The sequence below is a fragment of the Felis catus genome, chromosome B4 (genome assembly GCF_018350175.1).
Source record: "Felis catus isolate Fca126 chromosome B4, F.catus_Fca126_mat1.0, whole genome shotgun sequence".
NCBI classification, from domain to species: domain Eukaryota; kingdom Metazoa; phylum Chordata; class Mammalia; order Carnivora; family Felidae; genus Felis; species Felis catus.
This window is the reverse complement of record NC_058374.1, coordinates 31,282,177-31,300,969: the sequence shown is the minus strand read 5'-3', so window position 1 is coordinate 31,300,969 and position 18,793 is coordinate 31,282,177. Positions and strand designations below refer to the sequence as shown.

General features: G+C 39.6%; 1 protein-coding gene and 1 non-coding gene across 19 annotated transcripts in view; both read left to right on the top strand.

Moving 5' to 3' along the window:
* PARD3 (par-3 family cell polarity regulator) overlaps nt 1-18,793 on the top strand; it is a 678,503-nt gene that overhangs the window by 646,522 nt on the left and 13,188 nt on the right. For all 18 annotated transcript variants that reach the window (XM_045061110.1, XM_023256519.2, XM_023256518.2 and 15 more), the window contains one exon: nt 10,196-10,316. In XM_045061110.1, coding sequence (XP_044917045.1) covers nt 10,196-10,316 — 121 coding nt within the window. The remainder of the gene's footprint in view (nt 1-10,195; nt 10,317-18,793) is intronic.
* LOC111561539 lies at nt 16,264-16,369 on the top strand. Its single transcript, XR_002744188.1, has one exon. It is a non-coding gene; the product is annotated as a U6 spliceosomal RNA (small nuclear RNA).

Genomic DNA, 18,793 nt, shown 5'->3' with positions numbered 1-18,793 from the left:
TGCAGAGAAATGACATATGTGTTTTCTTATAGGCAATAACATTTGATTTTCAAGAATGTGTTTAAATTCATGAGTTTACCTGGAAAACATTTATTCCTTTCAGGGCACGTAGAGTAGCTTACTAGGGAGTGAGGAAGACTCACTGCTCTCCACTGCCCTCGCCCACTCTCCTCTAGGGGCCTCGGGAGGTTTAGTCTGGCTTCTCCAACCATCTCTGGGGTATTAGGCTCTAACATTTGGGCTCATGATACTCAAAGTTCATTTGTTGGGAAGTTTTATGAGAACGTGATTTCTGAAACGAAAACTTTGATAATTAGTTTTTCTTTGGTAGTCTTTTAAATCCTGTGAAACAGTATTACTTTGTGCCAAGTTTTAAGCAAATGCCTCACTGAAGGTGTGACTGCAATAGATTTTGCAATCTTTTGGGGTAGAAAACAGCTTGGATTATTTCTGTGAAATTTACTAGTCAGGAAACATGACCTCGGGCTCACAATAGAATGTCTTTTTCTGTGTATTTATTGTTGGGTCCTGAAATTATGTATGTCTGTGCACGTGTGTGTTCTTTGTAGCTGGAGGAACTCCCCTCGAAAGAGTAAAGCTAAATTTTTCTCACTCCTGCCTGAGACCAGTGACAGGCTAATAAGGAAGAGTGATGATAGTAATAAAATGGGGCGAGGGGTACATTCCTGAGATTTTGCTGCTTATAAAATGATAGCCCTGTTACCAAATGACCACACTGGGACCCAGGGTGAGATCCAGGCTTGAGTCTTTCTGATGCAGAGAGGTGACCCTCTGTGTGACTCATCACATCAGAAGCAAATGCTGTCTTAACAGCTTTGGTGACTACCTTTTTAACCCAGAGAACATAGCTGTATGTTTTTAATTTGTTATGATTTATTACACTGAAATTGGTGTGAAATGGACAACAAATCATGGGTGTCAAAATCTGAAAATGAATTTTATCAGCTGAGGAAAGTGAGTGCCTTTGGGATTTGCATAAGTTTCTCATAATTCTTTCCATATTACAGATGATGAGCAAAACTGTGAAAATAAACTGAAAATGACATGATATTTCCTAAGTAGCTAATTTCACATGTACGTATAGACACATATAAATATAGCCAGTTAGCCTCACTTTAGACTTTCTCTATAATTCATAGTGATTTGTACATACCCACAGCGACATTTATCTAAAAACCTTAAAGTAAATATTAAGATCATCGTCACATCTCACAAATGTCTGAGATTATCTATAGAAAACTGCAAACATTATAACAAAGTGTTTACCAACTTTATTTCTTCACTGTTCAAACCCAGAAGAGAATTTACACCTATGTGCCAGTATAAAATTGCTAAGATTGAAGAAACCTCTATCCCAAAATTTCAGATGTTATAAATACCCATCAGCATTGAAAAAAAAAAATCTCCCCTTGTTAGAAACTAACTTTGCATGCATAATTAATTGGGGCACCATATTCCTGCTTCACAACCAGAAGAGAAATTGAATTCAGGTGTTTGGTGAACATATGGGGGATTTACTGTGAATTTATGACCTGTGGTTTGAGTGTAAAACCCCAAGATACTTGCTGATAAAACTTAATGAAGCTTGTGCAGAGGAGCTATTTTTATTTGTAGTTTAGTAATTGATACATTTCTTGGTTTAACCCTCCCAGCCTTTCCCCCATTTCTCATAAATCTTCCAGTCTGAGAGAGAGAGCCAGAGTAGAAAGCCCTAGTCTTCTTAGCCAGAAGACTAATGCTTACCTAATATGAAAATTCAGCTATGCTTTTTCACAGTATTTCGGTCTGCTCCTTCCTCCCATCCCTTTTAATCTATCAATTTGTGCTTTTTCACCTGCACAAGTAACAGGAGGCAAACCCAAGTGCTGTGGGAGGAAGCACTCTAGGTTCCTCCTAGAAAAGCAAAAGCCTTCACGGAGGGGTGACACCACTTTACTCCATCTTAAGAAAACAAAGATAGAGGTGCAATGTAGCTCATCATTAAAACTGAGTCAACAAAGCCATTGCCATTGGAAGGTTTTTACCCCAGGAATAAATACACCTTCAGGAACAGGATCCTGCCACACACTCCCTGGCAATATCACTCTGCTTCTCTGCACCTAGGGTTTTACGAAGAATGCTCCTGATTTGAGTGCCAAGAAAGAAAACACATGACAAGTTTTCCATTTTAACATACGGGGTGTAATGGGTTTAATGAGAAACCTGTGTTTGCTCACTAATTTACAGCAATTAAGAACTCAGTTCTGACATCTGTAGATTATAACTATTTGTCTGGCGATTACAAGATCAGGAATAGTTTATGGAATTGCTAATCAGTAGAGAGAAATCACTAAGGGAGAAGAATGTAGTGTACCTGTAGTCTCTAAATGACACCAGCCCCTAGTAGTCGTGCTACCATCCCTTTCTCGTTCAGTGACATTTCTCCCCCCAACACTGTTCAGGAACTTGTTTGTATCCACTTTATCATGCTGACAATCTGTCTGTTTTGAAAGGATTACAACTCTGTACATCCGTGCATGACATCACAGTAAGACATTGCTTAATGATCTGAGACGCTTGTGGTCATTGCTGGCTGCCTGTTTCTAAAACTATGTGACAGTTCTGCCCTACATATGTTTTCTCCAGTGTCACTTTTTGCCTTCTCCAGCCCTGGTGTCTGTTTCAAGTGACATCCATGAAATAGCTGAAGTGTAGACTTGCCGTTGATATGAATAAAGGGACGAAAAGTCTGCCCTTTTCTAGGGATGCAAGGAGAATAAGGAATTGGACAAAGAAGGGAAAGGTGCTTTAATTTTTCTCTAGTGAAAATATTTTGAAAAGTAATGCTAAACTTGAAGGGTTGTTTATACAATGTAGTAGATCTTTAGTCTTTTTGTTTGTGGACCTACCAAGGAAATCAAAAAAGAGATACATTTCCCTGAAATAAGTGGACCGAAACATAGGGACATCCTGTGAAGGTTGAGTTATCTAAAGACATCATCAAAGGCTCAGAAGAGACAGAGTTCAGGAAAACATGGTCTCTACTTGTAATAAGCGGTGTCCTGGAAGCTTTAACTTACTATCTTCTCCTTCCTAAGTGTGCTGGGATGCAGACCATACTGATGTTTCAGACGTCTTGATTGCAAAATCCCAGAGTCTGGGAGACGGTAGGACATTGAAGCGCTAGCAGGTGGAGAAGAAATAGTTCCTTAAGCAGGGAGTTCCTTAAGCAGCAAAGCTCTAGGGTGCCCCTCTGGTGTACGCATGTGACACCTGAGGGAGTGCTGGAAATACCTCAACGGGAATAAGCTGCGAGTGTGGAGTTGCATGATATCCAGGATCTCAGATAGAATTTGGAAATTAACTCTTTATTTTTTTTAATTGGGAAAAGAATAATGTCCTTCTGCATTTCTGGTAATTGGATGCCAAGTGCAGGTGTGAAATTCAGTAGCATTTGGGATAGAATTTTGTACTTAGGCCAAAAAGTAAATTGCTATGGCTGAGAGGTATGTAGCAAAAATGAAAAGGCTGAGGATATAAGCTGATATGGTTAACAAAATCTTTACCTTGTGTGCCTGTTCTTTAGTAAATGGGGGATATGAGGGACATGTGCTAAGTCCTGGACTCTGGGTAGACTAAGTAAAGCCAGTTTTGAACGAGGAATATCTCCTCATAAGTCGTGTCAGATCCTGGCAGGTCACCAATCTCTACCAGGAAGAGAAACAAGGAGTGAGCCCTTGAGTTCAGTTTTACCGAATGACCTGGTTGGCAGGTCTATTTTCACCAGACCCTAAGAAAACACCCACATTGCTGCTTTGGGTTTCATGAGGACTAATTTTTGGAGATTACAGAGCCAGAACAGGCATTTTGAGTGAAGTGATGGGGAGATTGACCTAAGGAGTCACTCTAAGCAATTGGGTAGATTTCTATTGGAGCATTCTTGGCTATATACTGATGCTCAGTGCAAAGCACATTTGATTGGTTTCATGTGTTAAGATCTGGCAGTAACCATCTTTCAGGGACATCTTCTGCAATAGTATTTACTTTCTGCAATTTTTCTCAGAGGCTAGAACTTTGGAGTGACTAACCATATAAATGGTAGTGGTAAAGCTCATTCATAAAATATGATTCCTCTCTTATATTCTGCTCTTCTAACCAACATGTTTTTGCAACAGTGGGTAAGGCATAGGTCTTTGTGCTTCTAGGCTACTTTATTTCATTTAATAAGTATGTGCAACCTCCCTCCCCCAACATTGTCTAAGGTGATGTGATAGTGGTGGGGGGGGGGGTGTGCATATGCGTGTTTAAGGGAAGGAGGTTTAGAGTTATCTTTCTGTTGTCTTTTGTTGCAGTGGAACACAAAAAAGCAGACCCACTGTGCAATCACATTTCAAACCCCCATTTGCATCACATCCGCTAACATCCTGTGGGCCAAATCAAGACACATGGCCAAGGCCAACATCAATGGGTATTAGTTCAATTAATGCATAACAAGTTAACACAGGCTTAATAGCTTATTATATCAGATCCTATGGATCAGTTTCTATGATCCAGCAATGGCTCAGCTGAATCCTGTGCTCAGGGTCTCATCCAGGTGCAATCAAAGGGTGAGCCAGGCTGGGTTCTCACTGGAGGGCTCCACTAGGGAAGCACTTGCTTCCCTGCTCCTGGAGTCGTTGACAGTATTCTGTTCTTTACAGCTGTAGGATTCAGGGCGGCTCTCTTCTTCAAAGCCAGAAAAGAGAGATAAGGACTTGCAAGATGGACACTGCATTCTTATATAATCACACAAATGTAATCATATCCATTCCTTGACCTTTGCCACAGTTCACTGGATAGAAGCAAGTCACAGGCCCTGCCCACACTCAGTGGTGGGGGCCAGGTATGGGGCAGGGAGAGCGTTGGACAAAGATGCAAATACCTGGAGGCGGAGATCATGGGGCCACTTTGAAGTCTGTCCATTACAAACATTTGCAGATCCGCTTACCCTGCCACAGGGACGTGACATACAGAATATATATGTGTTAAATGATTGTGATGAAGGCATGAGCTTAAGAAAGAGAAACACATGTGGAGGTAAGTTATAAACACTCTGAAACAGTGTTTGCTGGAAGAATCAGAAGATGGAAAGGAAACGAGAGGATATTACAGGAAGAAAGATATGAGTGAATTTACCTTCCTCTCTTTTCTTATACTAGAGATCTTAATCATTTCTCCCTTCTGGGCACCATGGAAAGCCTGGCTCAGTTCGTTCTCTCCCTTCTGTCTACCTTCTCCTTTCCCTTTCATGTTTTTCTTCTTTGTGCAGAAAAGATAGTGTATACCAAGATGGTACCTTCTGGTTGTCCCTACTATTGAATTCTGGCTCTTCAAGCTATGGCCTCTGCTCCAGTTTTCCAGATTCCTTTTGCATAATTAAAAATGCAAATGTTAAGGTATTTTTAGTCCATAAAGAATTAATCAGTCACATCACAAACTCTTCTCTTTCAGCATATGCTCATCTGGAAAGATAGGTCAGAATTCAAGCCTGTAGGGCAATACACCCAGGCTTAGATCAGAAGGAGCAAACAATTTAGGAGAGGCAGGACTATATGGACAATGCTGAGTTGTCTTTTTTAAAAAAATAGTTGTTTCTTGGGCCTGTTACTAGGGGATCACTGGCCTTATCTTGGTGCAGTGGAAGTAAATAGCCTAGAAAAGCAACATATAAAACAGGCAACATCTACAGAATACAAAATAGAGGTTGCAAGTTAGCTGGCCACAGACCTGTTTGGTATTTGGTTTTTGTTTTGTCTTGCATAGGACCAAAAAATAAAGTAAGCCAACATTAAAAATTTGGGCAGCAGGGGAGAAAACTATAGTTCTGACTTCTCTTTAAAAAAAAAAAAAAATTAGAAGGCAACACCAGGCTCACATCCCTTCAGGACAGCAATCTACTGGGACCGAGTAAGGGTCTCCCTTTCTAGACCTAGCATATTACTCCCATTTGTTACAGAATGTACATGGGTACTGCCACAGCCATCAAGTTTCGTTCACTCTTTAGTTAACTGCCCCATAGGCATTGGAATTTGTCCCAGCCATGAAGTTTGCAGGCTGAATTGTTTTCAAAGTACTGTCCATGTACCACCTGCAGTGCTTTTAAAAATATACTGATGCCCAGGACCTGCACAAGACTGCCTGAATCAGAATCTCTCTAGGTGAGTCTCAGTCGATCAGCAGGTTTAAACAAGCACTCTGGATGAGTCTCATACACATACTATGTATACACGAGCACGACTGTTGACGTTTCTCTTCTCATTCACTGTACCTAAGGAGATGGTTGGATAGCATGGCCTGTGGAGCACAGGTGCAGGACAGGATTTGGCCCTTACCTGCAAATAGGATCCTTGCTGCAGTTAGCATGAACTGGTATGCTCAGCTACTTTTGCAAAGCACATTGCAGTGGTCCATTCTGAAGGCTGCAGAGCCTAGTCCTCTGTGTGATCTACCTCTACCAGGAGAGGGTACAATCACCATGGTAATTATGGATGAGAAAGATTTGAGTTCCATATCATTCAGGGCTGCACTGTGCATGCCGGATTAGGAATCTCTGTAGTGTATGAGCCAGTGCTGTCAGAAAGACTCCCAGATATCACTGAACCAAAACAAACCCTCTGCACTTAGTGTAAAATTTATATATAAACACACACACACACACACACACAACACACACACACACACACACACACACACACACACAAACACACACACATAAAAGTATAAAAGAAAATTCCAGCTGGACTAAAACTAAAAAAACAATGTGCAGGGGAAGGCTGAATTAGTGTTAGACTTAAATTGTCTTATGTCTGTCTGTGTGGATTCTTTATAAAAAATAAAGCATCTCTATAATCCCTCTCTTCATCCCTCCTTTCTGTAGAAATTATGATTTAGTGGCTTGTCATTAAGTTGAATTGTCTCTCTCACTCATCTGATCGATTCATGGTATCTTTATTATATTCATCACACACACAAAAATAATGAGCAACTGGAAGTTGGCAACGAACCTAAATATAAGTTGATTGGGATGTGTAGGGATTAGCCACTAATGCTAATGAATATTTAAAATTTCCTTTGGCTGTCTTGGCAGAAGAGCTAACCAAGAACTTTAGAAGTCCAAATGTGAATTATTGGCCTGTTGTAGACTGGCCTGAGAAACAGAGTGAGCAGTTGCAATGGTTTCATTCTTGAAGCCAGGATTTCACCTTCAGACTGCCAACTGGTGTCCCCCAAGGATGCTTGATGGTCTCCCAGTCTTTGGAAGTCATCATCAATCATGAAAACCATTGCAGCCTGTTTTTCAATTTCAGCCCTTAGAGTGGCTTTGCTAGTCTTAGGCAAGTTGGTTGCCATTCTCTAGAGCAGAGGAAGAAAGGAAGCAAAAGAAAAGAGAGTGAAGCAGTGTATCACCAGCTGCTGAGATTTGAAATAAGGGCAAAAGTGACTTCCAGAACTTGGCTTATACTGTGAAAAACATCAAGGTCACCAGAATTTAGAATTAAGGACACTGGGTCAACTTCCCTTGTTGGGAGATTTGCACTTTAAATTAACTACAAATAGTAGGACATCAATTTTCATCAATGGCTTGGACTTCATGAACTTAATAATTATAGGGTTAAAATTCGCAATGGTACATGAAAATAATAGGAAATATTTCTGGTTAGACCTATAAAATACTTCTTCAGTCAAGCTTCCTATAATCCTTCTGTTAGAAGCTATGAAGAAGTATTCCAGGAACAAAAAAGGCACATTTGGAGAAATGGCAATGAGGTTAATGAATGCTCACTTTCCTGTCTTATGAACTGTCTTCATGCCTATACTACCACTGTTTCACATGGAAAGCAAGGAGTTCCAGAGATTGGGTGTTAACATTGAGAAGCCTTTATTGAAAATCATTGCGTTCAAAACTATAAGCTGCCATATATGTTTTTTAAAAGCCAATTAACAACCTTGGGGCGCCTGAGTGGCTCAGTTGGTTAAGCGTCCAACTTCGGCTCAGGTCATGATCTCATGGTTTGTGGGTTCAAGCCCTGCATCGGGATCTGTGCTGACAGCTCAAAGCCTGGAGCCTGCTTCAGATTCTGTGTCTCCCTCGCTCTCTGTTCCTCCCCCACTCATGCTCTGTTTCTCTCTGTCTCAAAAATAAATAAACAAAAAATTTTAAACAGTAAAAAAAAAAAAGTAAAAGCCAGTAACAACCTGCTTAAGAGTATGGAGGGCACTTTTAAGCTGTATACAAATGTAGACTGAAGCATCATGCCAAGTAGCACATTTTATAGGCCCATTAACCTTTAATGTTCTTAGGGCAATCAGTTCAAAATATTTGTCGGAAGAACAAAGGGAAGGCAAGCTTTTATTGACTGGGAAAATAATCAAATTGAAAGTATTGACAGGATGTTCCAGAAGCTCTAATGAAATTAATAGAAACATAAAGGTGATAGGGATCTACCCCATAGTTTAAATGATTATCCCATATTCTTGGAAGACATTAATATTGTGGTTCTATATGCAAATATTTTCAATTTGCGATTTTTAAGTCTTTGGAATTCTTCAAAAGGCATAGAATTATGTCAAGACATATATGAATTTGAGATTTTTATATACTCTACTATGACAGACTTTCTCTTTACAAGCCACATCTCTCAAATTACATTACCCAGGAGGGTGGGCAGCCAGAAAAATTCAGATTCACACCAAATAACCAGGGCAACATGTTTTCAATGAAGAGACCTGCTCTTCTAATAGCTTACAGCTCCCCATTCTGCTAGCATTTTGGAGGGTATATATGATAAATATAAGGCTTGATTCTTGTCCTCAAGGAGTCTGATGTTTTCTTGGGGAGACAGCATGTGCCTAATACGCTTGAATAAATCCCCTGATAGGATACGCCTTAGTCCTCAGGGAGTAACATAGACCAAAAGTGCCATGAGATTTAAGATTGATTTTGGCCGTCTCTACAACTCTTGCAAAATACTGTGTTTAAAATCTGTATGATTTTATAAAGCAGGGGCTTTGGAGTCTGATCTATGTTTTACTAAGTGATACAACATGGCATAGTGAAATGAGGGCTGGACTGGACACCAGAATAATCTAGATTCCAGCCTCGCCTCCCCATTGGTCAGCTGAGAGACCTCAAACAAGTCACTTATTTTCTTTGGATGTCAGTTTCTACACGTGTATGTGCACGCACGTGTGTGTGGAAGAGAGAGAAATACTACCATCTGTACCTATCTTACAAGCTTTTGGTGAGGATAAAACACATTAACACTATAAAAGAAGAAGAAGAAGAAGAAGGAGGAGGAGGAGGAGGAGGAGGAGGAGGAGGAGGAGGAGAAGAAGGAGGCAGCGGCGGCGGCAGGGGCACCTGGGTGGCTCAGTCGGTTAAGCATCTGACTCTTAATATCAGCTCAGTTCTTGGTCTCAGGGTCATGAGTTCAAGCCTGGCATTGGGCTCCATGCTGGGGGCAGAGCCTACTTAAAAAAAAAAAAAAAGCAACATTACTATTAAATAACTGATGAAATCCAACTACCATCCAAAGTTATTTTTAAAATGCTTTTCATTTATGCTGTAAGAAACTGCATTTTGTGTATAGACCTTTGATAACTCCTAAATAGGAACTTTGTATCATGGCATTACGAAAACAATACTGCACATTTGTAAGGCTACAGTGTATGCTGTCACCTTACTTGATTGTTGCAAGTATGATATTCAGAGAAAAAGTGATTATTATGTCCACTTCATATGTATGAAAAAATCCCACAACTCAAATTAAGTGCCTTCGTCTAAGAAGGTGGAGGAGCTAGGACAGGACCCTGGTATTTCTGATTTGTAATGCAATGTCCTTTCCAAAAAAATTTGGCTGCCAACACCTTGTCAGATTACAGAAAGGAAATGAGGCTTTTAAAATACCGCATAAAAAAGGAATGTCTAAAAATACCGCTTGCCCTCTTGAATATCTGCCTGAAATAACTTCAGTAAGTCTTAATCATAAGAACAAAATGAAAACTTCTCTTAAATGCCCAAATATTGTTTTATAAATTCACTTCCTCTTAAACAGTGTCCTCTCAAAGCAAGCTGCCATTTTTTTTTTCCCTAGCAACTGCCATTCACAGATTGTATCTCTGAAGGGTGTTCATTCTTGCCCCTTCTCTCTTTTAGCAACAGATCAACTCCTAGCAACCATGATCGGATACAGCGTCTACGGCAAGAATTTCAGCAAGCAAAGCAGGATGAAGATGTAGAAGATCGGCGACGTACCTATAGCTTTGAACAACCCTGGGTGAGTATTTGGTTCTTCAGCACAGCGAATAGTCTGACAACTTCCCTGCAGTAAGAGCCCCCAAGCTGTGACCTTAGCCCTTTATGAAACAAGACAAGATGGAGCCAAATTCCTTTGACCTTTAACATATTGACCTTTCCCTCATTTCCATCTGGGTTGCATCATTGCTAATTTCATTTTATATCTTGTTGCACCATCTGTCCATTGCATAATCAGTTTTATTCGCCTTATGACAAGACATAGCAAAAGGATTCTTGCTCTCAGCTATGCACTTTTTTTTTAAAGTTTAGTAAATATTTTTCTATATACATTTTCCTCAGAATTGGAGCCAGAATAAATTAGTTCAACACATGTCTATTGTGTATCTACTATACACAAAGTACAGTATTAAGCAATTCTTGATTCTTTATTCTCCCTTATCCCCTTTGTGTATTTGTTGAATCCCTCTTATTTATCTGCCCATATCCCTGTTCTAGTTTATCCTCCTCACAGCCATCAGAGTGATTTTTTTTTTGGAGTTTATTCATTTTTAAGAGAGAGAGAGAGAGATCAGGGGAAGGGCAGACAGAGGGAGACACAGAATCCAAAGCAGGCTCCAGGCTCTCAGCTGTCAGCACAGAGCCTGACATGGGACTTGAATTCACAAAATGTAACATTGTGACCTGAGCCAAAGTCGGATGCTTAACCGACTGAGCCACCCAGGCTCCCCAGAGTGATTTTTCTAAAACAGAACTCTGAATGGCTTCTCAATGCCCAAGAGAGAGAGTCCAAATTCCACAGTGTGGCTTGCTAATCCTCCCCAGTCCAGCCCCAGACTTGTGCTCTTTCTGTTCTTGTGTTTTGTCTTGGAGATGATGGCACTGCTGAGAATGAGAAGCATTGGGGTAGGTTTGGGGGTGTTAGAGATGATGGGAATTAAAAAAAAAAGTATTGTTTATTTACTTTTGAGAGAGAGAGACAGAGCATGAGCAAGGTAGCAGAGAGAGAGGGAGACACAGAATCTCTAGGCTCTGAGCTGTCAGCACAGAGCCCAACATGGGGCTCAAACCCACAAACTGCAAGATCGGGACCTGAGCCAAAGTCAGACACTTAATCGACTGAGCCACCCAGGTGCCCCCGATGATGGGAATTTTGAAGAATATCTTTGGAAACTTGAGGGAGACTCAATTAGACATGAACATACAGGCTACTTGAGATAGGAAATTCTAGCTGAGAGTATTAGTGATCAACATGGTAATGTGACCATAGCTAAAAATGCTTAGAGGGAATAGAAAAATAATTTTTTGATTACTTCTGCAATGGGGATTAACGAGTCAGACATGGCAGAAAGTCAAGGAAGGTACTCTGGAGGCCTGGGGAAGAGGCAGGTGGAGCATCACCCACTCTGGGTAGGATGGTGAGTACAGCTCAGGGACGTATATCCTAATTGCATGGGAGGATGCAAGAAGGGTCAGTACTCTAGGGGTTCGAAAGCCTAGGGGCTGTAGTCAAAACAATATATTTTTTGGACTCCTGGATCTTGGAGGTGGGACAGTTCATGATGATTTGAGGTCAAAGATATGCCATCCATGTGAGTTCCTGAGAGAACAGAGATTAAGGTCCAAAGAGTTAATGAGTTCAGTTCAAAATGTTGGGATTATAATTACATTAGGTATATGGGAAGGTAGGTTAGAAGGAAGAGTAGTGTTAGAAAAGGCTTACAGTTAAAAAAAAAAAAAAAAGATCCTGATTTATTTTGGAAAGGGTATGGACCCAACTGCCACAGAACTGAGAGGTCGGTTATATTGTAGGGAAGGAGAGATAAAGGTAGAAATGTAGTCGGAGCCTTCAATGCTAGATTGGAAGGCTGAAGAAAGATGGTATGAGGACAGAACACTGGCCCACTGGCCAGGCAACCTAGCTCTTCAGGACTGTTTTCTTGTATGTTAAACCAAGAGACTTAGAGTAGATGGTTGAGTGTCAGTTATTAAACCCTTTGTTATAATGAAAATTTAAGAGAAAGCTGAATGTGTCAGGTAAAGCAATACAAGTAGAGCTTCTCCGAGTGTGGTCCACAGACCAGCACCATCAGCATCACCTGGAGCTCCCTTCAGACCTCCTGGATCTGGGTGAGGCCCAGGAATCTGTATTTTAACAAGCCCTGGAGGGGTGATTCTGAAGCATGTTACTTTGAGAAGCAGTGATCTAGAGTTAAATAATCTCTGAGGTCCTTTTTACTCCTAAAATCCAACACCCTCAATATACTCTATACAAGGGCAGAAACCTATAAACGTTTTGATTAAGGGGCTTAGTGACCAAATTGGGGTCTGTGGAAGATAATTTTGAGAAAGGAGAAGATGGAAAAATGGGAAAAGCAGTACTAGTTTGAAGGACTTTGCCTCTGTTCAGGTGAGGAAGGAGGAGCCTAGAGCAGCCAACTGGCCATATGAAACCACCATCCAAGAGTAAAAACTCCCCATGAAGTCGATCCTAGCCTAACTTTCAGAGGTTATATAAGAACTTCAGCAGATATAATACCTTAAAAAATCTCTAATTGTGTTTCTGCAACAACGTTACTATTAAAGGTATTGTTTTTCTAAAACATTTATTTTTATTTTTATTTATTTAGTTAAAATTTTTTTTAATGTTTATTTTTGAGAGAGAGAGAAAGAGAGACAGAGACAGAGACAGAGACAGAGACAGAGACAGAGACAGAGACAGAGTGTGAGCAGGGGAGGGGCAGAGAGAGAGAGAAAAAGACATAGAATCTGAAGAGGCTCCAGGCTCTGAGCTGTCAACACAAGCCATGAGATCATGACCTGAGCCGAAGTCGGACACGCAACCGACTGAGCCACCCACGTGCCCCTAAAACATTTATTTTTAGACGATCAAGTAAATTGAGTCATTCCCATGTAACAACATGACAGAATTATGTTAATCTACTTATATTGTTTGCCATAATTGACTTAATCTCTTCCTACCAGCTTTCCTAAAGCAGGATTCTTTTTTTTTTTTTAATTAAGTTTTTTATTTTAAATCCAGTATAGTTAACAAACAGTGTTATATTAGTTTCAGGTGTACAAGACAGAGATTCAACACTTTCATACAACATCAAGTGCTCATCACAATAAGTGCCCTCCTAATCCCTATCACCTATTTCACCCATCTCCTCACCTACCTCCTCTCTGGTAACCATCAGGATGTTCTCTGTAGTTAAGAGTCTGTTTCTTAGTTTGTCTCTTTTTTCCCCTTTGCTCATTTGTTATGTTTCTTAAACTGTTATGCTTCTTAAATTCCACATAGGAATGAAATCATATGGCATTTATCTTTCTCTGACTTATTTTGCTTAGCATTGTACTCTCTAGCTCTATCCATGTTGTTGCAAATGGCAAGATTTCATTCCTTTTTATGGCTGAGTAATATTCCATTATATATATACCACATCTTTATCCATTCATCAGTTGATAGACACTTAGACTGCTTCCATTATATGGCTATTGTAAATAATGCTGCAATAGATACATCGGGGTGCATGTATCCCTTTGAATTAGTGTTTTTGTATTTTTTGGGTAAATACCCAGTAATGTGATTACTGAATCGTAAGGTGGTTCTATTTTTAACTTTTTGAGGAATCTCCATATTATTTTCCACAGTGGCTGTACCAGTTTGCATTCCCACCGACAGTAACAAGGTTCCTTTCTCTCCACATCCTTGCCAACACTTGTTTCTTGTGTTGTTTATTTTAGCCATTCTGACAGGTCTGAGTTTTGATTTTCATTTTTCCTGATGATAAGTGATGTTGAGCATCTTTTCATGTGTCTGTTGGCCATCTGGATGTCTTCTTTGGCCAAATGTTCATGTCTTCTGCCCATTTTTAAAATGGATTATTTGGTTTTGGGATGTTGAATTGCATCAGTTCTTTTTATATTTTAGATTCTAACCCTTTATCAGATATGTCATTTGCAAATATCTTCTCCCATTCTGTAGATTGCCTTTTAGTTTTGTTGATTCCTTTGCTGTGCAGAAACTTTTTATTTTGATAAAATAGTTTTTATAGTTCCAGTAGTTTATTTTTGCTTTTATTTCCCTAGCCTCAGGACACATATCTAGAAAAATGTTGCTATGACCAATATCAGAGAAATTACTGCTTGAGCTCTCTTCTACGATTTTTATGGTTTCAGTTTTCACATTTAGGTCTTTAATCCCTTTTGAGTTTATTTTTGTGTATGGTGAAAGAAAATGGTCCAGTTTCATTCTTCTGCATGTTGCTGTCCAGTTTACCCAACACCATTTGTTGAAGAGACTGTCTTTTTCCCCATTGGATATTCTTTACTGCTTCATTGAAGATTAATTGATCACATAATTGCGGATTTACAACCAGGTTTTCTATTCTGTTACATTTCTATGTGTCTATTTTTGTGCCAATACCATACTGTTTTGATTACTACAGTTTTATAATATAAGTTGATGTCTGGAATCGTAATACCTCCAGTTGTACTTTTCTTTTTCAAGCTTGTTTTGACCATTCAGGATCTTTTGTGGTTCCATACAAATTTAAGGATTATTTGTTCTCATTCTATGAAAAATGTTATTGTATTTTGACAGGGTTTGCATTAAATGTGTAGATTGCTTTGGGTAGTATGGACATTTTAACAATATCTGTTCTTCCAATCCATGAGCATGGAATGTCTTTCCATTTCTTTGTATTATCGTCAATTTCTTTTATCAATGTTTTATAATTTTGGAGTACAGGTCTTTTACCTGTTTGTTAATTAAGTTTATTCCTAGGTATTGTTTTTGGTGCAATTGCAGATGGGATTGTATTCTTAATTTCTCTTTCTGTGACTTCATTATTAGTGTTTAGAAATGCAGCATATTTCTATACATTGATTTTGTATACTGTGACTTTACTGAATTCATTTATCAGTTCTCATAGCTTTTGGGAAGGGTCTATTGGATTTTATTTTTTCTTCTCTTTTTTTCTTTTTCTTTTTTTTTTTTTCTTAAGAGAGAGAAAGAGAGAGTGTGCGTGAGAGCGTGAGTAGGGAGAGACAGAGGGAGAGAATCTTGGGTTTTCCATACATAGTATCATGTCATCTGAAAGTAGTGAAAGTTGTATTTCTAATTTACCAACTGGGATGCTTTTATTTCTTTTTGTTGTCTGATTGTTGTAGCTAGGACTTCCAGTACTATGCTGAATAAAAATGGCCATCCTTGTCTTGTTCCTGACCTTAGGGGAAAAGGTGTCAGTTTTCCCCCATTGAATATGATGTTTGCTGTGGGTTGTTCATAGAATGTCTTTATTATATTAGGGTATGTTCCCTCTAAACCTACTTTGTTGAGGGTTTTTTATCATGAATGGGTGTTGTACTTCATCAGATGCTTTTTCTGTATCTATTGAAATGATCATATGTTTTTTATCCTTTTTCTTATTGATATGATATATCATGTTGATTGACTTGAAGCAGGATTCTTTTTTGATGTGTGGTAAACATCCCTAGCAATGTATTTTTGCACAGAAAGGCTGAAAAGAGGAAAGAGTACAGTGGCTACCAGAAGGAGAAAAGCAAGTATATATGAAAATGGTTCTCAAACACAGAGTTCTAGCCTGCAAGGCCCTGCAGGGGTTTTCTCAGTCTCCATACCATACCATGAGGAGCAGTGGAATGCCACCTGACTTTGCCTGGGAATGTGGATTTCAAACCAGCATATTTGCAGCATTGCTGTGTAGTTAGTTATCTAATTGATCAGATGTATTGGGTGCTTACTATGTTCAGTCAGTGTGTCTGGTGCTAGAGAACAAAGATGGGGAAGAAAGAATATCCTTAGAGCCCTACAGTCGAGCTGATACAACAGAAAAGAATATTTTGTACAGTTTATGATACAGGTATACATGGAGTATTAAACACAGAGGAACCATGCCCAAATAAATTGTGGGTGGTTAGGAAAGTCCTGAAAGAAGACCTCAGTGCTTGCTTTGGGAGCACATATCCTAAAATTGGAGGGATACAAAGAAGAGTAACATGGCTCCTGCACAAGGATGCATGTAAATTCATGAAGCATTCCATATAGAGAGAAAGGAAAGGAAAGGAAAGGAAAGGAAAGGAAAGGAAAGGAAAGGAAAGGAAAGAACACCTCGTTAAATTTGGAATATATTTTAAATACATAACTTTGAGAAAGAGAGAAACATATATTTGGGAACTAAGATTGATGGGATTTTTTTTTTCTGGCTGGTGACATTGTATCTACATGTGAAATGTCCAAGTTTGAGACTAAATGAGCATTTCCTACTTCTTAGCTGTAGATATTGTTCATTGGGAGATGTAGAAATGATTTGATATCCATTTTGGTCCCCTTATATGATTTTTTTTTCCTAATGGGGGTGGTGAATATGTTGGCATACATTCCCATGCCAGCTACTTAATATGAACAATCATGTTAGGAAAAATGTTTGAGAAAATCTTATACATCCAGAAACTCACCTACAAAAGGTCATAGGCCAAATTGTTGTATATCAAAATGCCAAGGCAACTTTAGACTGAGCACTTGGCTTGTATTATCATTTCCTGTAATGAGTGAGCAGGGAATTATTTGGATGACAGGCTGATTACTTTAGGAATGGAATAATTTCCTAAATTGTGGGTCAGAAGTTGACCTTTTCTTTTTCTTTCTTCTTTTTTTTTTTAATTTTCAAACAATTGGGATCTTGCTGTTTTTTCTCCTTTCTACTGATCATATAAATGAGCTTGAAGTGACTATAATTCTACTTAGTGTATTAACTTTCATACCAATTCTCCTTGTTGCCTTAATAAGGTTTTGTCCGCCTCAATAAGAGCCTCAAAATGTAGCTGAGTCTATGGTTTTTATTATCTGTTTTACAAAATGAGCTTTGAGTATCTTAGTTTTTTTTTTTTTTCTTTTTCTGTGTATTCTGACCTTAAAAGGTCAGTCTGTTTGGAAAGGATGAGACTATGATCTCACCCATTGGAATGGTTTGCAATCATTTTAGTTGTAAGGAACCAGATATTTGTCTTCAAGCTGTGTGTCCCTCTTAGTCCATATTAGTTGAAATTGTCATGCTTGTTGGAAATGCCACACACAAAGTGTGACCAGATGTATCATATAGAAGATCCGAGCCAATTACTTTACATACAGAGAGGGATGCTGCAGAAAATTCATCCAAGTAGCCCTTTTCAGTTCATCCATTTTCAAAATGTTCTCCCTAAACCCTAGCAGTGTGGAATGCACCTGTTCCTGGGCTTTTGTTCAAAATAATGTTTGGGCCTGAGGGAGCTGATTTGTGGCACAAAGGGTCTTTAGATGAGCAGAGGCCCGGGAAATTCCCTTAGCTCCATAACTGAAGTGCATTCTCTCCCAAGTTGGTTAAGAAGAGGAGGAGGAGGACGACGATGACAAGGAGGAGGAGGAGGGGGAGAAGGAGGAGGAGGAGGAACAGGAGGAGGAGGAGGAGGAGGAGGAGAGGAGAAAAAGCAACTTCTTCACCATGTAATGCCAGGTGCAGCATAAATAAAGCAGCAAGTTGCTTTAAATCTTTCTTAAGATAATGGAACAATAGCTGAGGTTAGGGTTATTATCACAGAGCTCAGATATGGACAGAACTTAGTGTTGCTTTTAAAAGAATTAAATTGCACGCTGCAGACATAAGTACAGTATGCTGTTAAAACTTTGCAGATACCTGAGTGTTGCCCACAAGGAGACTTGCTGGCTGAGGCGGTTGATAGATGGGATAATGGAGCCTTTAATAGCTATATTGCTAAATCCTTTCCATCCCGGGTTGGTAGTGACTCAAAGTAGTTTAGTCCTTCAGATGGAAAATTGATCCTCTGCGATGTGAATACCCTCTTCTCCCCCAAGCTTTCTTCCCAGCTGTCTGTCTTTAAACAACAACAAAAAAAAAGGTCTGTCCTTTTTTCCATTTTTCTGTCTGGGACTTTTAATGGCTCCTCTTCCCTTTTTTAGGGTTTTGTCTGCTTTAATTAGAGAGCCAGTCTGTAGTACACAGCCACCCTGAACCCCTGGATTGCCTTCCCTGTACCTGGGAAGTTTGAGAAAATGATGCTTATCCTTTTGTTTTCATCTCTCCTAAGACTTCAAGGATATCTCCTTTAATTTCCTTATAGTGGGGCTCCATGCCTTTACTCAAAAAATGCCTTCTCGGTTGATAGCTTTGCAGTTCAAACTGGGTGGAAATCACCTCCCTTGGAAATCAACCTGGAGAAAGCCATTCCTGCAAGCAAACAGGGACCCTTTACTCATGGCAAAAGCCTCTGTGCTGCTGCAAAGTAGACCCCTTTCTTCTAGCTCCAATGACCCATCTCCCAGCTGAAGGCTCCAAGACCCATGGGCCGTGCTACCGGCAGAGACCTCAGGTAGTAGAAATGAATGAAGTTGCCTTTGGTCATCATTAGCATGGGACACTAGAAGGCTGGCTTATTTTTAGAGCTGCAATTTTCAGTATACCTGCTGTTTAAGGAGGG